Here is a 24,265-nt window from a genome sequence, read left to right on the forward strand (position 1 = left end):
TCAGATTAGCATGGTCCTTATCTGAGGACGTTGACAGCAAATCTGACACATGTCAGGTTCGGAGGTTGACACTTAACAATTTATTGACATTCGTAAAATATTGAAATCGTCGAAGTTTTTTTCAATATTTCTAATAAGTACTCTTATCATTCCCTTCATATAATATTCTTAATCTAAGAACTGTGTATGTAATTATAAGTGTAGTTTTGCTGTTTGTTTAATAACTGAATTGTAAAAAAATATTCATTGGATGTTCCTACCTGAAAAAGCTATGGCTACAAGAAAGAGAAGTGGTTCTGGTTCTAAAAGACATTTAAAAGAGAAGGTTGTACAGATATACGAGTCATTTTTCCGTGGTGAAGATTTAAAAAGTGACAATCTTACATTTTGGGATGAGTTCTTCCTCCTCAAGCCTAAAATTCCACAACTGGAAGCAGAGATACACAAACTAACGGTGGAACAACTAAATAACTTGAAAGATAATATCAATATATTGGTTGTACAATGCATTGATATGTTAGGACAAGAACACCACATAAGGTATACCTTTCTAATTTACGTTGAAGTATTTGATTAGTCTGGCACCTAAAAATTCCTTGATTGCCTTGTCTTCATCTCTCCGATCCTGCTAATGAAATATATAGGGCAAAATACCAGTGAGCATATAATTGTTAGCAGTATTATTTTGAAATTACAGTTTATATGACATAGCTTGACATTCCTGTGATAGGTGCTATAATTCCAAACATGAGCATCAACGATATTAAAACTGCTTTAAGTGATGTTAGTAATACCCAGTTAGGAGGAGAATACACCCGTCTTTAGAAACATTCAAACCTTTGTAGTAAATATATTATTAGCCAATTAAGAAGAAATGGGAATATATATTTAAACTACCTGATCCTGTAACGTGTATTTTATAAATATTCTTCCATAACTACTTGGATTAATATTATTTAATTTTAATATTATGAAAATTAGGCTTAATTTGCTATACTCAGCAAAAAGCAACACACTTAAGAATTATTTTGTGACTTAACAATTATTAATTGTACAGTTAACATCTCCTGAGGATGCTCTGTTTTCGGAGGAAAACATGCGTAGAGGGTACATTGCTGAAGATTTGTTTAGTGTGGAGTATAAGAATTGAAGATATTATAAATAACACCATACAGATTCTCCTGCTTTTCACAGCATGTAGCAAATTGAGCTTTATTTTCATAAAATATAATGGAATTCCGCAAAGTAACACCTGCTTCTATGCAATATTCAACTTGACCAAGTACAAAGTGAGGAATGATAAGGTTGACATTGTTGGTTGTTGATTTGTTTATTCTATAATAATCCTTATGAAGAACCTGTTTATAGATTTGCTATTGTTATTAAAAAGAAATAGTTTACAGGTTGGTATATGCTCTTCAAACATTCAGTGCAATTTTAACTACAATGTACCAAAGAGCTGGGCAGGACCCAAGTCTCAATATAAAGTTGATATTATTAGGCACAGATAATGCTAATATGAAAATGCAAAAACTGCTAGAGCACTGCAGTACTGTACTATCAGGTATGAAAAGTATTTAATTAAAAATGAAAAGGTTGTTCTTTCATTTTATATTTGTATTAGTGATAATTGGAGTTAGCCACAATAAAAAGTGCCTCCAAGCTGCTTTTTCTGTGTGACTAAGTCTTTAGTGGAGCTATTAAGTCCATAAAACGTCCATAAAATCTATATCTTATAAAAAAGTAACATTTAAGTATTAAAACAATGTGTTAAAACACATTTAAATGTAATGTTGTTTAGTACAATTAATGATTTTCATAATGACAAGGCAGCTTGAAAGTCAACTTCACTCTCATCTCTAGCACGATAGAAAACAAAATGTTTGAGTTGCTTAGTTTCTTGCCAGCGTCTTCTCGGTAGAATATTCCTTCTGACTTCCAAACAAGACGTAGTCACTGCAAACATGACAAAAAAAGGCAGTTCTTTCAAACACAAAATAGTGAAATGAACTTCATCATAGCAAACCTTTACCGGCAAATCTTGCCTTTACAACATATCTAGAAATTTTTGAAAATAAAGTTTAATTGTATATATTAATTGGCAGTTACACTAATTTGGTGGTAAAAACGCACAAATATCGTAGACCAGCTAATTTTGTATTAAAATCAGTTTCAAATTATTTTGTTTTAATCTATATACATATTATTTTTACAGGTGATGTCCCGGACAGTTTGAAATCAATGGTTATAAAGTTGCTTTTAATAATTGCAACTGGTATTGATGTAATTGATGAAAACCCACTGGTTGAATATTTAATGCTGCATTCACTGTTTGAGCCGCTGATACAGTTACTGTGCACTTCTACTGAAAGACAACAACATGGTATGATTTGAAATTATAAGGAGAAAAAAGGCGAATGTCTGTTGTAGCTTTTTTTTTAATAAATAGTTGTTGCCAGCAACTATGTTTTCATCTAAACCCTGTTAATAAAACATTTTTCTAGCCTATGTGCTTTTCTTCAAGACTATAATCTATCTTTGTGCTAAACTTCATCCAGATCTGTTCAGTCTATCTGCCGTAATTGAATAATTTATTACGGACATCCATCCAAACTATAATTTATATTAGTACAGATATCTGGTAATAATTACTATTACTGATTAACAGTTCCCATTATTACGATTTATAAAAAAAACTGTGTTGGAATCATCTTACGTATTTCCTCCTCTAACCTCTTCCATTCTTTCGTATCTCTTGTGGTTCTAAACTACAACATTTAAGCCCACCAACCTGCTTTACAGCAGTGTGATGGGTCGATGCTCTTAAACCCTTTCTCTAATAAGTGAGAAGGCCTGTGTCCATCAGTAGGATAGGCTAATTTTGTATTAATATTATTATTATAAATTAAAACGATTATATAATTTTATTCTTATGAAATATAATATAAATTAAAACGATTATGATAATACCTTTTGTTCCCTTGTAATGTCACAGGTGCACAGACATTACTGATGTAACATTCTCTTTCTCTTTTTTAGGTTATGATGTGGTTTTACTCCTGATGTTCTTGGTTAATTATAAAAAACAAGAGTCTGCTAATCCTTATCTAGTAAAATTGTCAATACTTGATGATGAGCTGGCATTAAATGGGTAAGTGGTGGTGAAATTTGTATAAATAAGTTCTGTGCAAACAATATTAATGCTTATATTGTTTTGAGTTGACGAAGCCCTCAAATCTTTGGATACTTGGTTTATTTCACATGAGTGTTTTCAGGGGGATATGACTACATCATGATTTTAATATAACGTATAAGCTGCTTACATAATTACCGTCAAGCGGCATTGTTGCAATGCTTCGTCTTTTTTTTTTTTATAGATATACTACGAGAATACACACATCGCAAGTAAGCATAGCTTGTGTTATGGGTACTAAGACAGCTGATGGATATCTTTATGATTATAATACACGTAAATACTTTTAATATACTGATAAACACCCAGACACTGAAAAACATTCATGTTCATCACACAAACATTTTCCAGTTGTGGGAATCGAAAACTTAGACTCAGAAAACAGGGTCGCTGCCCACTGCGCCAGTCGGCCGTCTGGTTTGAAGGGCGTGGTTATTTTACAGTCACATTACGCTTAACAACTACGCCTCAGGACCTCTATGGACACAGGGCGGCACGTTCAGAAAGTTTTCTTTACATGCCCTGTCAAGTGTCTCTCTGTTTATAGGCGATGGTTTTCCAATTACCATCACGTGGGCCATCTGCCTGGTCTGTCAATTATTACTATAAAAAACTAGAATATAAGGTGTCACTTTGATCGGTTCCGATCTACTTTGACCGGTCAAAGTGTCCGCCCTATAAATTTCCCAGCAAAAATTCCAATTTTTTTATTTCAAGTTGGCCGAATATAAGCACTTTTGAAACGTCAAGTCTGTCAGTGTGTAATGACTCTTTTCCAACATCAACAATTTACATTTGAGACATTGTGAGATTGATTGTGAGAGCTGAAAGCGGAGCCGTATACCCAAGCAACCTTGTCATTAATCAATTCATCAATTGTTAATATACAATCGTATACCTCGCTGTAATAAATGTGTTTTAACATATTCTTTAAACTTTTGCATTGGTAGGTCCAAAATTACCTTCATCATCATCATCATCATCATCATATACCGATAGACGTCCACTGCTGGACATAGGTCTTTTGTGGGGAGTTCCAAGTTCCACGATTCTGACCCGCTTGAATCCAGCGCAAGGGCTACTTGCGACGCGCTTAATGTCGTCTGTCCATCTCGTTAGGGGTCGACCAACACTGGGCTTACCAGTTCGGAGCTGCCATTGCAGCACCTTGGGATCCCAACGTCTATCCTTTCTCTTGTGCCAACAGTGCCCGACTATGTGCCCGGCCCATTGCCACTTCAGCTTCGCGACTCGTTGAGCTATGTCGGTAACTCTGGTTCTTCTACGAATCTCCACATTTCTGATTCGATCGCGTAGAGATACTCCGAGCATAGCTCTCTCCATCGCCCGCTGAGTGACTGAGCCTTCTTATTACGCCCTTTTAAGGCAAAATTACCTTAGGAATCATATTATATATATCAGCAAGTGGTAATTAATAATAATAATAATAATAATATAATAATAATAATAAGTTTATTTCAATTAACAGTTACACAGCAAATTAAAAATAGTACAAAATAAGGCAAACATAAGGTAATGTGTATCATGAAACCCAAATTCGATAATACTGCTATAGTGCAAGACTGAGTCGCAGTTATTATTGCCCGTCTCTGGAGCGAGAACCATACACTTAAATTAAATCTCGTAGAATTATAGGCACATGAGGTTTAACACCTACGACTCGGACTAACGGACACAGGGCAGCACGCTAACTGCTTGGTTTGTCAATAATTAAATTATAAAGATGCTAACTTACATGTTTACACAAACATATTGTGTTGTACAATTTTCAGATACGGTCAAGTCATAACAGCAGCTCTGAATGACTTTGTGATGTCAACGTTCGGTGGTATGCAGGCGAGTGGTGGAGGCTGGCTCTCTTCTCTCACAAGCATGGTGGGGGGAATATTTCTGACCAGCGACGAGACACAGCCAGTTGTCAGAGGACAAAGAAATATGTAAATTAACTCGTTGTAATAGTAACTGTTGTCTGCGTTTACTACGGTTTTTAACAAATCCTGTCGGAACCGTTTATTTTCCTGGGATATAAAGTGGTGTTACTCTTCGTAATTTCAGCTCAACTCAATGCCAAACATCAAGTCGATAGGTTGCTAAGTTAGAATCAGAAAATCAAACAAACACTTTCGCATTTATAATATTAGTATCTTTATTGACTATTCTTTATAAAATTCTTTAAAAGTAAGTGATACTACATGAAGAATGTAAACAAATATCTGCAATCTTGTGATGCATAGTTGAAAATGCAAACACATTGATTTTCTGGTATCTCCTCTGATGTTCATGAGTGGAGGTGACCCACTTGGTTGTTTGTCCACTATTGATATTAAAAACAACAATTTGGCCAACATAGCAGTTTACCCCGTTCACTCTCTGTTAGTTTATTGGTATAAATTATTCATTTTTTTGCAACTCAACTAATACTATACTATATACTCCTCTACTCTATAATATTTACAGGATTTTAACAGTTTGGGTATACAGTTGGATATCCCACAATATATCCAAGTATGTTTCTCCTTGGATGGCGGGATGCTCAATCAGTCCAAAACAAGTGACTCCTTTATGTTAGGGTCGATAGGTCTGCATGTAGGTATAATATAACTAGCTGTTGCCCGCGACTTCGTCTGCGTTTGTTTTTGTTTTTTGATGTGGCATTCAAGTTTAGTTGTTTGTTTGTTATTCATATAAAAAAAACTGGTGTAGTTTTTAAAAAGTATTTTTTCAATTCATATCGTAACAATATCTTAAAAGAACTCTCTGATCAGTCTTAGCTCCTTCTATCACTTACAAAGAATAGTAATTGTTAAAGAAACAATCGAAATCGCTTTGTTAATTAAATCATATGCTAAAGGTTAAAGAAGAACAATTCTAACATTTTTTATTTAGTCCTAGCACTGAAGTCCTCATAAATGTGGCAGTAATTATGTATTCAGTATCGCTAAACCTGTGAGGGGTTCGCTGCTGTCCGCTGAGGAGTTCTGTCCTCTATCTCCAACCACATTCATCAGATCTACACAATGTGGGCAAAATTAAACACATATTATAACCTCTGTAGTACAAAAATAATTATTTAAATCGGTTATCATTTGTCGGAGTTATAGTGTAAAATCGTCAAACGCTTTCATCCCCTCTCCCAAAGGAACTGAGCTTAATATAAAAAGTATCCTATATTACTTCTTATACTTCCAAGAATATGTGTTTAAAGTTTCGTGAGGATCGGTTAAGTAGTTTTTGCGTGAAAGCGTAACAAACAAACTTACATTGACATTTATAATATTAGTGGTGATGTAATAATACAAATGTTCCATGGGTGGAAATAATCACTTTAAATCAAGTGACATGCTCGCTTGTACACCAACTATTGAGTAGCTTAACTTGCCCGCTCTGTATGTTTATTGCTATAAAATATTTAATAACTGGTAATTTTTGCAGCGGCGGTGAAGAGGGCATGTTGCTAGCGTTATACGAGGCGGCTCACTTGAACCGCAATTTTATGACAACACTAGCGCACTCTTCCTCTGCAGCCACTTCCTCCGCACCGCCGTCACCTCCTGCAACCTTACCTCCACATCAGGTGAGCCTTTCACCTATTTACCATACAATTGCAAGGCATCGTATCGTTCTACAATATGCGGAAATATATAATAACAGCCTTAGGATACCAAATTTCTGCTGTTCTTGGCAGCAACTGGTACTTTTTTTTAGTGGTTCTTGACGGACCAATGATCATATGCAGATGATATAAAATAAAGAAAATCTGCAGTACGAGTTATAAAAAACTTAAGGTTAGGCATTGTAAGGGTTATAATAAATACTTCAGTATTTATAACTCGTACTGGAGATTTTCTTCATTTTATATCATCTGTATACCCTGAGCATACCCTCTATGCACGCCACTGCCCCACCTGATGGTAAGTGGGAAACCATTGCCTATAAACAAGGCAACACTATGCGGGGCATGCAATGAACACGTCCTGCAACATGCCACCCTGTGTTCATCAACCCGAGACGTAGGAGTTAAGTCTATAATTATTACTTAATAAATAAATAATAAATAAATATACTACGACAATAAACACATCGCCATCTAGCCCCAAAGTAAGCGTAGCTTGTGTTATGGGTACTAAGATAGCTGTTGAATATTTTTATGAATACAATACATAAGTACTTATAATATTCATATAAACACCCAGACACTGAAAAACATTCATGCTCATTACACAAACATTTTCCAGTTGTGGGAATCGAACCCACGGCCTTGGACTCAGAAAGCAGGGTCGCTGCAAACTGCGCCAATCAGCCGTCATTACTTGATGAGAGATTTAGACTTTGACCAGTCAAAATAGATCGTAGCCGGTCAAAGTGACAACCTATAAATCTGAAACGCACTAGAAACTAGAAAGTCATTTCTAATACAAATCGTATTTATTTTATTTATTTATTATTTAAATATTGGTGATATTTAATTTATTACAGAACCCACCGAACTTAGCTCAGATCCAAGCTCTGGATAACGAGCAGCCAACAAATTTATTAGTCACATTCTTTCAATATTGGTATGTACCACATTTTCATAATATAGTAAATAAATAATAAAAAACTTTTTAGTATTTCACATACAAAAAATAAGTTAACTTTTATTTAGGTACATGATATAATTTTCTGTATTTTTAATGAAAGTATGTCACCTATGAAGTTCCTTAACACCACTGACGTCTATTATTACCACTAGATAGGCTGCTGTAAAATTGTTTTGTCTCCGACGCACCATCGTATGAAGGCCGATTTACATTAAACGAGCGAATGCTCATTCTATCCCCACTCTAATAAATTAATTTAGTTTACCGACCTAAACCGACCTGCATTCTGTCGTTGTTCTGTCTGCGTTGGCAAGACAATGGAATATTCTAAGAATGCTCGCTTGCCTGTTTTAAACGGCATTAGTTCAGTTCGATTCGAACAGTTGCCTAGAACGTTCTTGCTTTTTCTCTCCCTCAAGTGTTGTCTCTTCAAAGCGTTCTAGCCATGTTCTAGAATGACCATTCGTTCGGCTGATCCAAACTAAGTCCAAGAATTCTATTATATAATTCTATTCTTTCGTTTACACTTAAGATCAAGAAATAATGCTCTTTGAACTCTTCTTGTTCTTGTTCGGCGTAAATGCACCTTTAGCTGTAAAGTCACTCGTACTTCAAGAAAAAGAACTATAACTGGAAAAGAGCAACTACTGAGTTTCTTGACGGCTCTTCTCAGTAGAACCGGTGGTAGAGTCACTATAAAGAGACATACTTGACGTTTCAAAAGTGCTTATAAAGTAGGCCTACTTGAAATAAATTAATTTTGAATTTTGAATTAGAATTTCAAGGCTGGTTTACATCAGACGAGCGATTGCTCGTTCTGTCCCCTCTCCGTCAAATTTTATTAGTTTAAACAGAGACAGAACACTCTTTTGTCGTTTTATCTAAGCTCACATAGATTCTATGGCACATTCAGAATGCACGCTCACTCGATCTAAACAGCTCTGCACGGGTAGCATGGGCAGGAGACACTTATCTCCCCGGAGCAAGGATATAAATGTATCTTCTCCCACAGCTTCATCATCTCTCAGAGCAATGGCGCATAAGTGGAAATAATATCCAAATAAGGAGGTAAACTTCTCCTATTCCATATTCCAGTGATTGAGCAGGTTGGCACGTTAATAATATCCCTTGTTGGGGCCCGCCCGTGCTAGCCCTGCTGGAGCGCGCAAACAGTAACTTATGTAACACCGTACATGTGGTGCTTCAAATGGAGACAAAATTGAAATATGGACAGTCCAGCGTGTCCACGTACAAATTAGGGGTATGGGTTTCATGTAACTGGCATTCACTAACAGGTTAGCCTGCTACCATCTGCAGGCAAGGGCTTAATTGTAGTGGGGGGGGGAGTCCAAGCTGTCCTGATTTGTCCTGCTGTCCAACCCCTCCTCGTTTTTTTTGTTTGGGTATACCCCCCCTTAGAGGGGAGGGAGTCCCACATAACCTCCTTCCTGCCCAAGGATCGAGGAGGTAGCAATAAAGCTTTTCCACCACGCAAAAAAAGGGCTTACCTACTTGTAGTGGTAATAATAAAAAGAAAAGTGGTGCATTCTTTATAATAGTATGTATAAGAAAATAAAAATCTACAAATAAATGTGTAGAACACCGATTTCTCTTAACAGCTCAATAGTAATGGCGGACACGCGAACGGAAACCAGCATCAACAAATGCAGTTTATGTTTTATTACCCTCACATGTATCGTAGAAGAGCAGTTCGCAAACTCCATAATGCACGACCAAAATCTTACTTTCAAGGTAAGTATAATCATAACTGATCTTATTTATTTTAACAACTTTATTGCACACACAGGAACACTTACTTAACACTTACATAATTATGTGCAAAAGGCGACCTTATCACTGAAAGTTATCTTTTCCAGGCTATCTTAACTAATGGAATAAGGTAACGAGTAACAGGAAATCACAATTCTATACATATAATTACATAGATTTACACACTACATCATAAATAATGCATGTAATATGAATTGTTTATTAAAAAGAAAGTCTTTGTCTCAGGTCCAATTGTATAGACTTCCGATGCGCCATCGAAAAATAGTTCCCGAAGAACCACCTTCACAGCCCCTAGCTTCAACTCTAATAGGTAAATACAGCGCCATCACACCGTATATACATACAGATAGAACATATAAACTAAGTAATATTTCATAAACATTGGATTTATTCCCATTTCTGCGATGAGAAACATTGCCTACGTACGGTACGTCCGTTACGTAGTATAGGACAAACCTCGTGTTAGGTCTATGTTTTTCCCCGAGTGCTAAACTACCATTATGCAAAAAAACATGTCGATCTCTAACCCTGTGAAATACAAAAACATATTTTCCCACGGGAACCGTACATACTAGCCTACTTGTATGTGCTATTCCCGACTTTAATCTATGTGCTGAATTTCATCAGGATCCGTTCAGTTGTTCTGGCGTGATTAAGTAAAAAAGATCCAAACTTTCTTCTAAACAAACTTTCGCATAATATTAGTGTCACTTGGGATTACTCATTAATTCGGGGAATTATAAAATTAAATTATAAATATACTATTCATATAATGAATAATGAAATGCATTTAATTTTATAAATAAACGTATGTCTGTACTAAGTTCTACGTAAAACAGGTTATCAGCATCTGTTATGTGGCTCAATAAGTTGTTACAAATGTTTAGTTTATATGCTGTAAAGTTTTAAAGAGGTGTTGGAACCCGCTTAAATGTAAGTAATATACAATTAATTTGTTTAACCAGGCTATTAGGCTAGTCACTAGGATACGAAGTACTGTAATACAATTTTTTAATTAAAAAAGATATTTTTAAAACAAAACAAACATTAATTTATGGACACGTCAAGAATACCTTTTGTGTTGTGTTGAGTAAATTCTATAAATCTCGATATACTCATAATAAAGCTGAAGAGTTTCTTTTTGCATTTGATACCGCGATTCTTGAGGAAGGTTGATAGGCTTCTTAACATCGCTCTACCCTTAAGAGCCGAGGAAACAAAGTAATAGCAAAACCGATAGAGGCGACGCTGGTTCGGTCTCTAAAAGTTGAGGATAAGCCTTAATGTGTGCAGAATCTGATGGATGGTTCCTTTTCCAGATCTTCTAGTCGAGTTTATTATGTGCCATCTACTGAAGAAGTTCCCCGGCGAGTTGTACGAACTATGCGTGGGCGTGCTTCTGCGACTGTTGAGCTACCAGAAGCGTTGTCGCGTGCGACTGTCGCGCGACTGGCGCCCGCTGTGGGCCGCGCTCATTGCTCTACTAAAGTTTCTAGTCACAAACGAGAGCACATTACTGAGGAGACACAATATATTTACCATGGCGCAACAGGTCAGTTAAAAGAACCTTTGATTTATAGAACAAAGACGAAAAGATTTTTGTTAGAAATTAGAATACTTGACGAAAAGAGTGTTGCGTCTAAAAATCGTCTAAAACCGTCTAAAAGTGTGACTATTACTGATTTATATACAACCTTTTTTTATTGAGAACTCAATTGACTAGGCTAAGGAATATTATAATCTGTGAGCGACCGCCTTTGGTGCTATTTTATATTATTTCTGTGCCATGTACCAACCTAAGAGAAATAAATAATTCATTATTCTGAGCTGCAATCATATTTGAGTGTGAAGTCTAATCCTTACTTGGCAAACCAGGATTGGTAGATTTCTCACGCCATTATGGAGAACTTTCAAATGAATGAATGAATGAATATACTTTTATTACACACCACAAAAAGTACTTAAAAAAAAGAAAAGTATAACAAAAAAAACGTATACAATTTGGCAAGTCATGCAAGGCTTCCTCACCGTATTTTTCTTCACCGATAAAGAAGGAAGTGATATTTTATTGTTTATATATATGCATATCTGAAAAACGGCCACATTAGATCGCGCTTGTTTTATGTACAATACATACGTTTATATATGTCTTGTTTAACAAACTTTCACTTGTTAAAATAAAAACCATTTCAGGTTGTAAATATCTTCAATCTATTCATCACGTTCGGTGATACGTTCCTACCAACGCCGGCGTCCTACGACCAATTGTATTACGAACTGATAAGAATGCATCAAGTTTTCGATAATCTTTTTTACATGGGTAAGAACTTTTTTCTTATTATTTTATTTTTCGTTGCTCGCGTCCATCGTCCTGGTTTCTATGACAAATTCTATTCCATTTATTTATCCTTGGATAAAAAATTTTCCATGTTGCTCTCCGTCCTTTTAACTAACTCTATGCCAAAATTCATGTTGAATGGTTGTTTTATTAGAACGGACAAACAACGGACAACACTCGCATTTATAATATTAATAAGTATTAAGCATTGTAATTTGTCGACTACTCGGTTGATATGGGGCATGTTTTTGTAGTCGTTTAGAAAGAGCTCGTCTTGGGAAGTACTATATCTAGGTATGCTTATTTCTGCCGCTAAACAGCATTGTTCCAATGCTGTGTTGAAATTTCCCACACTTATAGTAAATATAGAGAAGGAGTGCAGAATGCTATTTTCTTTTATTATGTATAAGACATACATTAAATCAATAAAATAAACATTATACATACCATGCGTTGATATAATATGTTACTATCGCCATCACGTATTTGACACATACACATTTTTAATCATTTTTTGGATTAAACTTTATCAAAAAAAACAGGCAAATTGACAGTGTAGGTTTAGCGAAATCAACGATTAAAGAAGAAGAGTCTTTGATAATAGAACAATGATAATGTTCAAACTTATAATTTAAAATAATTATGGTCAAATTTTGACCAGTAGGCGTATATCATCGAAATATTTTCATGTCTCCTCTAACGTGTTGTAGGTACACGCACAAACAACGCGCACACGTACAATGCGCGACGTGCAAAACTAATCTCCTTACGCTACTACAGTCACTATTGGATTCTTAAATATACGTCTGCACAACAACAAATCGTGACAGTCAGGCCAACTTAGATCGTGCTTACTGTAACTTCGTGCTTAAGTGTTTTGGCTGTCAATACTTTCTTTTTTTTTTAAAGCGTTACGTTACTCCACGGGCGACGGGGAGTTCAAGGCAGAAGCGTTGCGTCTTGCCAACTGCCTCGTCAATGTTCGTGCTATCATACAACACTTCTCACCGAAGATTGAAGTATGGCTCGCCTCGCAAAACTTATCTACACCCACTGAGGATCAGGTAATAGATGCTAGTTCATTTGTATTACAATATTTTCAGATTGTTGGTCGAGGAAAAAGATGGCTCTATTTAGACACTAATGTCTAATTATTACCGAAACAGAATTGAGGGTGCTGAATTCTTAATTCTGTTCCCAGTGTATTAATTCTAAGTTCCTACACAATCATTTGGGTATGAAAAAGCGTTGTCTATACAATTTGACTGAGGCTCAAAAAACGAACCGGGCCCTTTGTTGCAATGCCACTCTTACTAGAACAACGAAGGGGCGTCTAGTGTGCGATATAGTAACAGATGAACATGGATTTATTGATACAATGCAAGCAACCGTATGGGTCTATCGATATGAGGTGAAACCACCCAAAATGCGAAAACGCGGATGCGGAAACCTCGAAGCGGATGCTTGCTTCTTTTTTTTTAATAAAACTTGACACGTTACTGTATCTTACCGTTTATAGTGATTATTTCACAACCATTTGAAGGAGTAACACGAGACTTATGAGCAATGCTGCATGCAGTCTAGACCTGCACGGCTAGCTTAGACGGGAGATTAAATGTATCCCCTGACAAGGGATAAAATTGTGTCCACCTGCCAAAACACTACAACAGAGAATAAGAGAAGTTTACCCCCGTTTATATATTATATTATACGTATGTTATTCGGATATTTCAACACATACCCCAATGCTCAGAGAGTTGGTCTGTGGGATATCTCCTGCCAATTTAAGAATAGATTACGCAGTCAACGATTTTCATCAACAGTATGAAAAACCAGTTTCCGTGGTCACTAGAGTCACATGAATATTTTCAAAATTGGTTTGAATTGATAAATTAATTTTCGACCGTTAATAGTTATAATTTTGTTATCATTAGTTCCAGAAATGTTTAAGTGTCCCTCACATTAATTTCACAGATACTGGAAGTGGTGCGCAAGAACTACGACAGCTTAATCCTCAAACTCCAAGAAGGTTTAGAAGCGTACGAACGCTACACGGAGCGAACGCATCGACCGCTGCTGTCGAAATTGGTCCGCGCGGCTTCCGGTGCCGCTCGGTTGCGATCGGACGCAGCCGCATTGCGGGACCACTCCGCTGCGTTACTCAACCATTACACTACTATAGCGTAAACACTCTATGTTAGACTATAGATTTAAGTGCGATACACCAGTTACTTAGAATGGGTTTATAATATGGGGCCTTAGCCATGTTTACTGTATATAAGTATCAATTTTTTATTTCAATGCAAGTTAGCCCTTGAATGCAGATCTATCTGATAGAAAATGATGATGCTATCTAAAATGGCCATACTCCTTACCGGTTTTATGTGACATTGTACAGAAGCGCAAAATCGTTCGGCGGAACATTATGTTGGTAACTAGCCACGGCCTAAGAGCCTCGGTCCAGAAAAATTCTAAATTCCCAAATTATATCGGATCCGGGATCTCCTACTTATAAGGGCACAGCGTTTAACATGCGCGAGCGATATATAATTTAGCATGATCCATTCGATTGAATCTGCGAGTGATTTTTAATCGCAGCAAAAAGCATGTCAGTGTTAGCGAATTGACCTCCATTCTTATCTATGCAGGCTGCTGTCACTTTGCGTCCAATTGAATGACGCCATATTGGCGCTGCAAGTAAGGCGCAATTATTAGGTAACAGTTTCCGAGGTCACTAGAGTCACATAAATATTTTCAAAATTGGTTTGAATGAATTAATAAATAAATTTTTGAACATTAATATTAATAATTTAAAGTACAAGAAACTAAAATAAGAACTACTAAAAACCACTATAATATTAGTTTCAGAGACACTCACTCGTATGTAACATAAATGGCGTTTTAAATGGGGACATAATTTCCAGCCAGTCAAAAAAGTTCAGTGATTCGCAACTAGTATTTATTATTATTAAAAATAGTCTAGTATAGCTAAGGCCCCTGTACAGTTACGTAGAAGTATATTTGTCTATATTCTACGGCGGAAACCGAGATTATTAATAGAAATGCAGAATTTTGATCTAAAAATCGTAAATGTCTTAGAGATATCTTTAATGAAATAATAAACAAATTTATTTCTTCATATTTACTAATTTCAGTTTTCGTCACACTGACCAAAAAATTATATATAATATATTGTATAGATAATATATTTTGATCCATTATTTTTTTTTTATTCTTTTACAAGTTATTGAGACATTACCTGACAGTGAGTGACGATTTGGTATAATGAAATAACGCTAACCTGCTTTTCAGTAACTTTTCTGACAGTGGCTAGCTGATGAACATCGCCAAAAAACAAATGAAAAAAAACCCCGAATTCTAGGTCTAATAGAAGATACAAGACCAGAGCTAATAAAATTGAGGAATTATAAATTAAATTTAATTATGAATTATAAAGTTAATTCCCATTCAACTTCCTCATATGGTTTGTAGCTGCCCTAATGACTACCGTCCAAAATTACGTCAATCTAATCCGAAATCTTTAGACCAAAGATATATTATGGATAAGTGGAAAAAGGATAGCCTTTTAAACTTCCCTGTTCATAAGTACTCACTGAGGAAAACTAATATTTTGTGACCTGAAGATTTACGATTGGATGGATTGTATTAACTTCGAACAAGAGTAGTTAGCGTGTTTACCGAAATCGGTCGGGGCATAAAATGTAAAACACGAGTTTTTCTAGCAAGTAATTCTCAGTACCTACATGTCTACAGTTCAGAAATCAGTAAAGTGTCGAAGCAGTGAATGATCCAATAGTTACCTAAAAATCTGACGCAACACGTGTTCTTAAAAGAACGGCATAAATAGTTTTATTTCGGTATATCGGCAAATAAAAGTAACCGGTAAATTAAAACCGATTTCGAGCCCTGGATATTAATTTTAAAAGTTTGCCAATCCCTTAAGGTATAAATAGGAATTTGGAGCTCTTGCTGTATCAGAACATATAATCAGGACAGATGAAGAAATGGCCCCTGCCCTGTTATTAACACACATCCAAATTTATAAAATGCACATACCTTCACCTTAGAAACGTGAAAAAAGAAAAGAATATAGCATTTGCGAGAAAAATCTAGTTGGCAATGTGATTTATAGTACATGCTTTATTGTATCTGTAGGTTAAATAACTAATAAAGGTATTTGTTACTACATTTTCAAACGCGTTGGCAATGTGATTTATAGTACATTCTTCATTGTATCTGTACGTTCAATACCTAATAACGGTATTTGTTACTACATTTTCAAACGCGTTGGCAATGTAATTTATAGTATGCTTTATTGTATCTGAAAAAATTTATAAAATGCACATACCTTCACCTTAGAAACGTGAAAAAAGAAAAGAATATAGCATTTGCGAGAAAAATCTAGTTGGCAATGTGATTTATAGTACATGCTTTATTGTATCTGTAGGTTAAATAACTAATAAAGGTATTTGTTACTACATTTTCAAACGCGTTGGCAATGTGATTTATAGTACATTCTTCATTGTATCTGTACGTTCAATACCTAATAACGGTATTTGTTACTACATTTTCAAACGCGTTGGCAATGTAATTTATAGTACATGCTTTATTGTATCTGTAGGTTCAATAACTATTAAAGGTATTTGTTACTAAATTTTCAAATCAATAGCATGTGAAATGTTAACAACCCAGGTTTTTTTTTTATAATACTGTAAACCAATATTATGTGCTTTTAAAGCAATTGTGTACTGCTTCAGTTATTAATTTATTTTCATTATATTATAGGTTTTACAGGTAATCTTTATAAATATTAAGTAGTGATGTAGAACTTTTATTATTGTTATAAAAAACTAGTGATGTAAAAAAAGACACAGCTACCAATTATATTGTAAACAAATCTCTGAACTAATGAATGATCTAATAAAAGTGCTTTCCTTTTCTAAATGTAATATGGTGAAAAATATAGCATAACTTTTTACATCTGTCAATTTATTTCAGTGATTTCTATGCAATGGAACAAAAAAATTACTCTAATGGTGCCCCATTAGAGTAATTTTTTTGTTATCATAGAAAATAAATATCAATATAAACTTGTCCCACTGTCGACGAGGAAGCGACTAGCCTTCTTTTTTTTTGGTCAAGAAACGTATAAGAAACGATCAATATATACTATGTCCTAATACACCTGGCCGTTTTTTGATAAGGGCTCCTTGATATCGTGTAGTGTAAAAACCCGTTGACATACCGGAATACACCGCTGTCGGGATCCCGAACTGTGCTAATTCGATTAACCGCGGTTATTTACCCGCTCTTTACGCGGATGCATTATTATTTTATAATTGACTTGATCGACCGATTGACCGAAACTCGAAAGTGTCAGTTAATCTAATTATAGGTATTTGTTCACCTAACAATATAAACCAGGGTTGAGAGTAAGACTTAGCACTTATGTAAGACTTATGCGACAACGCAAACAAAATGATCTTACGATTTAATTCTACGGATTTAACAGAAAATAAAGATAAAACTTTCCTCTAACTAATAGGCGTATTCTAATTATTTTTTTGCAGTAAAACTATTTGTTTTGCTTATTGTTTCATAATACTCCGTTACACGTGAATTTCCCTTTTATTACCCTTTTATAAATAACGCGATTTTGCGTCGTGTAAAGCGGGTAATTACTGTGTTATTATTTACCGCTGAATGAACTATCTCTTTCTCTCCCTCCATTAGTGTCGCAGGAAATCTATTAATTCTTAAACCCGCCCAGGTCATTCTTCACAAACACAAGTCACAAGTTTGGCGATCAGAACTCTCTTTTTACAGTCAGATTTATTTCTCGAAACGTGCACTAGCTTAAAGCCGAGCGACATAACTATCGAAACTACTTCGTATTTCGCTTAACTCACGATCTCTCATCGGAGGCGGTGGGACATGCACCTAATGTTGCAAAATCATTTATATAAGTGTCCCCAATGAGTTTTACAAGTATTTATTATTATTTAACAAATGTTATATTTTTTTACATTAAATAAAAGACTGAATGTATAATAGTTTATTTTATTTTTTTATCGAATAATCATTTAACATTGAAATGTATATAATAAATGCTTCTTCACTTTAATGATAACATTAAAACAGACTAGATTGGTTTTACTCTTTGGTACAGTTACTATATGAAATACAAATTAAAATAAATAATAACTACAACTAAAAATCTTATAATATACAAAAAAGATAAATGTACAAGCACTTGATATTGAGGTAATATTTTTTATTCGATATGCTATTAAAGTAGGTGTTATATGTTATTTTGAACCTACTAATGTCATAATTGCCAGAGTATCTTCGTCTTTCTTTTATGCAGCAATGAATGACTTTCGACCAGCTCTCCTATTCAGTAACTTTTCAGACAGTAGTCAAGCAGTGGCCAACTGTTATCTCCATACAAAATATGCAATTAGTTTACAACTGTTGCTATCAAATTATGCGTCGTATAAAGACGACCAGTTGCCAACTTATTGCGTAAGTTAGTGAATTGGATGGCAATATATATTATTGCTTTCAATTATTGCACAGACTTTATTTCAGCAAGAGCTTCCTTAACCAACTCTTCTAGCTCTTGCGGAAGGACTATTTTTTTCAGACTTCTACTATCGCCACTGCCATTTTCGTGGTTTAAATCCACAGACGAATCATCGTTGCCTTTTGAAATTTCATCTTCGCTGTCAGAGGTAATTTTATTTGTCAAATTCTCAAGAGGTTCCCTCTCCGATTTTTCTCTGCATTCAGCAGATTTAACTGAACCAGCATCTAGGAGTTCTTCTATCAGCATTTGAGACGGAAAAGATGGTATACACTTCTCGCCGTTACACCAACTCTCTAATGTTTTTTCCAGCTCGGTTATTCTGTTTGCCAGTATTCTAAAATATTTTTACGAAGCGTTTTAAATATCTTATTAGTGTTTTTATATTATAAATTAATGCCACAGACATAAAGTAGCAAATTTAAAAAATATTTTTTTATTTTTATTTTATTACACTACATGTTAGCCCTTGACCGCTGTCTCATCTGGTGATAAGTGATGATGCAGTCAAAAATGGTAACGGGCTAATCGGTCAGGAAGTATGGCACTTTTATTTAACGGATACCCCTAATCGGTTTCTACGCTACATCATAACGGCACGCAAAATCGCTTAGCGGCAAGTGTTTGTAGGATAGGATGTGGGATGGTAACTTGGTAACTAGCCACGGCTGAATCTTCCCATCAGACCAGACCAGATTTACTGCAGAACTAATAAATTCCCAAATCTCCTCGCGGGAGTCGAACCCGGAACCTCAACTTAAAACCACTACGCCAAGGAGTTGAGTTTTTCCTGTGGAGTTTTAGTCTGGTGTTAATTTTGGTTGTAATTATTTCTCTAATGCGCTAGTCTCAGTCCGCCATGTAAGATTATATTTGCGTTATCTAGCCTGTTGTATTGAAGAAGGTCGTATTTATTTTATTTTATTTTTAACTAGCTCCTGTCGGCATTTTTTGGCCGTTCGTTTATTACGGTTTTTTACCAATCTTCTGGGATAATGCAGATGATATAAAATGAAGAAATTCTTCCTAAAACTCTTACAATGCCTATCCTTAAGTCTTTCATAACTCGTACTGGAGATTTTCTTCATTTTATAACATCTGCATACCCTATATGCACGCCACTGCTCTCCGGCCTTTCAAATAACTCTATGTCAAATATCAAGCCCATTCAAACAGAGGCACACACTTACGCATTTATAATACGGATTATTTTGCTTTATGTGAATAATCTGTTTTGCTAAACCAAGCAGTTTAATACTCATTGTACGGATTATTAAACTGCTTGGTTTAGCAAGCACACTATTTGTTGTAAAGTTGGTAAAAAAATAAACTCACTGATTCGTTCTCCGCTGGTGTTGAAGCGCTATCGATTTGTCATTTAATGCTTCAAACAATCCCAAGCACAAAGATTTCAGTTCAGCTGCCGAGTTCCTTTTCAATCCTGTTTTCGAGTTGATTTCCAAATATTCACGTACTGAAATTTTTTAACCTGTTTAAACTACTCAACCAGCTGATAAATTTCACTTTTGAAGTAATTTTCGTGTGGGTGGCATAGCTGCATCGATACTGCCCTGTGGCTACATGCGAACTGCACAATTTCGACAATTCGTATGCACTTGGTGTCGAAATCGCTCAACAATTGCTCAGAAATTGCAAATGTTGCACAACAAGTTACAATTGTAAATTTTGCAATGCTAGTTACAAAGTGTTTACAATTGTAAATTTTACACGTGCTTACAATGATTGTTATGGGTATTTTAAATTGCGTACTTTTGACCACATCATGCCTGTTGGAAACAATTATTCGCATACCATATCGACTCAACTCAAATATTAAGTATTGTTTGACGTGGCCGACACGTTTCAATATTGCACAAGAATATTTAAAAGTTTTAGGTCCGGGGATCGATCTCTGCTCTATCTAGTCTTGTGGAAGGCATCATCTGTGGCTAGTTAACACTCTACCACAGAAAGATGTGCCGAAATACAACGTTCCGGTACGGTGTCGCATAGAAACCTAAGAGTTGAGCCTGCTACCACCTTAAGACTACATTATGACTTTTAATACAATAAAAAAAAAACAAAAGCCCAATGTCTTAGCAGTGCAGTTTATGTTTACCACTACGTTTGTAAGCGCGTTTAATTTTCAACGGTAGTTTCGGTATGGAGAGATATTTCAGTAGTCAGTGTCCAAAATGGTGTGTCTTTGTAAATACCATAAATGGGACTTGATGTTATCTAATATAATAATAATGGCTTACATATCTTATACCTCCTGAGGTATGGTCTTACCTTGTTTTTGTGTCATGACATCTGCATATCCTTTCTTCAAATTCCAAGTTTCATTTTTGCTCTTATTGTCCAGCAAAAACTGTAACAAACATGCATTATGGAATATACCATCTATATCTTGCTATACGCAAATGTGACTTAACTAACCAAGTGAAGTTAGTATAACATGTCCCAATATAAAATAAGCATTTAAGTTTTTTTTTCAAGCTGTTCGTACAGGTTTCTTTTTATTCTCTTTCATTTTAAATCAACTTTATAATTGAGGCAAACTAAAAAAAAGCCTAATCTGTCATGCAGTGGTACTAAATAATAAGTATTACTGGAACCGACAAACAGAAATTATTTTTTATATAATTGTACTAGTACTAGGTACTATATTTGTTTTCTTGTATTGCTTCTTAGTGTTTTGTTGCAATAATTAGAAAGATTCATAAAAATCTATGAATCTTTCTAATTTGCATTCATGATATTATAAGTATAAGTAAAGATTGAAATAATGCTACCTTGTATTTTGTTAGTGTTCTTTTCACAATTTCCTTTTCAACTTGAAGTTGTGTAATTCTCTCATGTAAGTATTTGTTTTCTGTTAAAATTGCATCAATATCGACTATAGGTTTTGGGGTATCATTTTCTGCTTGCGACTTCGTTCTGTTATTGAGGATATAGCTAATTTGTTGATTCAAACGTTGGACCTTGTTCTTGTAGTAGTCACGGTCTGAAACCAGCTCTTCTTTGTCATCTAATGTTGCTCTGTAATCTAATTGTATTTGTTGATACTGTAAACACAATTAAAATACCAAGCATTAAGAAAGAAATAAAATTGACTTCATTGCACACACCAAGAAACGTACGACATAAAATGACGAGACGAGATTTTAGCAGCGAGATTTTTTTTTCCTATTCTTCTCAAACACTAATAGAGACACGCACTTGTGATTTAGAATGCGCGCGTTAAAAATATCGATGTTTTGATACCCCGGTGTTCATGCGAATATTTTGTTCAGCCTAATGTTGTATGTCGCTCATAAGTTAGACGAGATTCCCTAACGCGAAAAAATAAATCGTGAGAGTAAAATTCGCGCAAACGTTTTTCGCAGGGCGTGCAAGAACTAAACTTTACCTTTAGTTCAAAAAACATGATGCAAAAAAAACTTTATATTGGTAACTTTACATTTTTAACATATTTTTATACTGTAGGTTCGAAAAAAATTATGACAACATTAAGCACATTAAGGAGTTTGTCACTGAAATTTGATAATAACTATTAAAGCCCACCAACCTTCAATGTACGAGTAGCAACAAGATGGGTGATATAAAACCTCTCAATTGTGTGGGAGACAAAGCCTTTGCAGTAGGAATTTGATAGGCATTTTTTGTTGATGATGGTGGTAATTATGATAATAATTTAGTAATCCATTAATAAACGTTACTTATATCCAACATACCTTTTTCTTAACTTTTTCTAATTCCTGTACAAGTTGCTCGTAATCATTTCTTGATGTAAGACATAATCTTTTGTTACCATTAAATTCTTCATAGTTTTGCTCTTTTTTAAATTGATTCCTCAATGCTATTATATCACCATTTGCTTCTTCTAAATTGCTTCTCAACATCTCAACCTTAAAAAATTTATGTTCAATTTAAGCAGATATATTGTTGATTAATAATGTCTAATTTAGAAGAATAATTATACAAATTCAGACAATGCATATAGTGCGTAATACCAGTTGTATTTTAAATACTTTGTCCAACACTTTCAAATGTAGAATGGGTGTAAAAATAAGAATACTTAAAATATTTACAAAACAGTTCAAGCATTCAATAAATTACCTCCAATTTAAGCATATTATTATGCTCTTTAGTCTTTGCTAATATTTCACTGCCACTTATTGTATTAGTTGGTGCAAATCTATCCCAGCTGTTGGTATTCTCCTGGAGAACTTTCTTGCATTTCAACTGCTCCACTAAAATTTTAAATCTATCTCGTTCCATACTGCATTTGTCTAGTTCTTTGCTCATAATGGATAGTGCATCAATTTTACTTTGCAGTTTACTTTTAAGAACGGAGTTCTACAAAAATTTGAATATTGTGTAAGTTATTATTTTTTAACTAAGTTGACAGCTCTGAGAATAGTATAGTGCTGTTAACAAAGTTTCTTGAGTAAAAGGATAGCGCTTTTTAAATCCTGTCATTGGTGCTTTCTATTGCAAGAATTATAAGCTGTTGATAAGAACATCCTTACTAATATTATAAATGTGTAAGTGTGGTTGTTTGTTTGTCATACTGCCTAAATAACCAACCAATCAAACATCAAGGATGGCAAATAACATAGACTACTTTTTAATACCAGAAAACAAAAATTTTCCAAAGAAATTGTACAAAACCGGCATAAACATGGGCGAATAATGTGGGCAACAGCTCGTAAATAATAATTGTTACTTTTATGTGCAGGAGAAAGCAACAGCATAATATTTAATTTTATATTGTGTTATTATTGTTGATGGTAACAAGCCCTAATACCTGACAGGGATTACCCATAATATTTTAATGTTTTCAATAATTCCTCTTTTTACTAGCTATTTCAATCACTCCTCATGATACTACTACAACTAACAGATCAACAAGGCCAAATCATGTCAGCAGAGTACTAATTGAGGTATACAATCATGGCCCAACTTCCTGCCTAACTAACTTTCGTCCTAGGCATAGCAGACATTAAAGACCAGTTCTAGACATCATCATTGGGCCCAGCTCTTATTATAAATTTTAATATTACACACATTAAAAAAAAACAATGGGAACTAGGAAAGTTACAAATTACGATCAAGATCTAACCCAAACATGCAAAAAGATAAATGGAAGGTTTTTGAAAATATTAAAATGATCCAAAAAATAAAACAAGTATTATATTCTTACCTCAAGAACATAATCGTCTAACTGCTGATCTTGAAATTGTACTTTATTAGGTTTAGTGAACATTGTAGTTTCACTTATAACGTTACCTTTACAAAGTAACAAATGGATTTATTTATTTAAAAACATTCTTGCTTTCTCTGTTGGAGAAAAATATTGCGGTGACCTAAACTTATTACCTCATAACTTCAAAAGTTAATTAAATGCACTGGGGTCATGGGCGTAATTTGTCCCTAACATAATCTTATCTTGAACAAAATTTAATCAATAATAGCATACCCACATTCAAAACAAAATTATCTGATCTTTCAAAATCCATCAGACGTACAAGTCACAACAACTTGCTGTCACTGTCAATTCCTAAATATCAATTGCATCAGGGACCAAAGATTGTAAACGTAGATTGATCTATCATCAATTTTGACATATCTATCTTCTTCTTTATATCTATCATAGTAACATATTAAATCAATGTGTCTAATAATGACAATTAACAATGTATGAATGTTCTCAGCTTAAAGGCTTGAAG

At 34.7% G+C, this 24,265-nt stretch overlaps 2 protein-coding genes across 2 annotated transcripts; one reads left to right on the top strand and one right to left on the bottom strand.

The window, feature by feature from the left end:
- The first annotated feature begins 90 nt into the window (after window positions 1-90).
- LOC120629870 (armadillo-like helical domain-containing protein 3) lies at window positions 91-16,247 on the top strand. The gene is made up of 13 exons (XM_039898943.1): window positions 91-540; window positions 1,404-1,564; window positions 2,216-2,383; window positions 3,040-3,151; window positions 4,987-5,151; window positions 6,647-6,788; window positions 7,691-7,770; window positions 9,414-9,546; window positions 9,811-9,895; window positions 10,905-11,137; window positions 11,779-11,905; window positions 12,833-12,987; window positions 13,898-16,247. Exons 1-13 carry the CDS (start codon window positions 251-253, stop codon window positions 14,108-14,110), a joined length of 2,064 nt encoding a protein of 687 aa, XP_039754877.1. The 5' UTR covers window positions 91-250; the 3' UTR covers window positions 14,111-16,247.
- A 1,813-nt stretch (window positions 16,248-18,060) lies between these two features.
- On the bottom strand, window positions 18,061-24,059 carry LOC120630067 (coiled-coil domain-containing protein 149). The gene is made up of 7 exons (XM_039899204.1): window positions 23,740-24,059; window positions 22,653-22,892; window positions 22,268-22,441; window positions 21,326-21,598; window positions 20,823-20,901; window positions 19,866-20,004; window positions 18,061-18,867 (listed from the first exon to the last, which is right to left on the bottom strand). The coding sequence occupies exons 1-7, from the start codon at window positions 23,800-23,802 to the stop codon at window positions 18,513-18,515; spliced, it is 1,323 nt and encodes a 440-aa protein (XP_039755138.1). The 5' UTR covers window positions 23,803-24,059; the 3' UTR covers window positions 18,061-18,512.
- Between the last annotated feature and the right edge of the window lie 206 nt (window positions 24,060-24,265).

The sequence above is a fragment of the Pararge aegeria genome, chromosome 15 (genome assembly GCF_905163445.1).
Source record: "Pararge aegeria chromosome 15, ilParAegt1.1, whole genome shotgun sequence".
NCBI lineage: Eukaryota > Metazoa > Arthropoda > Insecta > Lepidoptera > Nymphalidae > Pararge > Pararge aegeria.

Coding starts and splice junctions, on each gene's coding strand:
- LOC120629870 (XM_039898943.1), top strand. CDS start 251: ATGTTCCTACCTGAAAAAGCTATGGCTACAAGAAAGAGAAGTGGTTCT. Junction 1,565..2,215: donor CTGCAGTACTGTACTATCAG/GTATGAAAAGTA, acceptor TTATTTTTACAG/GTGATGTCCCGGACAGTTTG. Junction 11,906..12,832: donor CGATAATCTTTTTTACATGG/GTAAGAACTTTT, acceptor TTTTTTTTAAAG/CGTTACGTTACTCCACGGGC.
- LOC120630067 (XM_039899204.1), bottom strand. CDS start 23,802: ATGTTCACTAAACCTAATAAAGTACAATTTCAAGATCAGCAGTTAGAC. Junction 22,893..23,739: donor TAGACGATTATGTTCTTGAG/GTAAGAATATAA, acceptor AAATTTTTGTAG/AACTCCGTTCTTAAAAGTAA. Junction 20,902..21,325: donor GAACACTAACAAAATACAAG/GTAGCATTATTT, acceptor TGTTTGTTACAG/TTTTTGCTGGACAATAAGAG.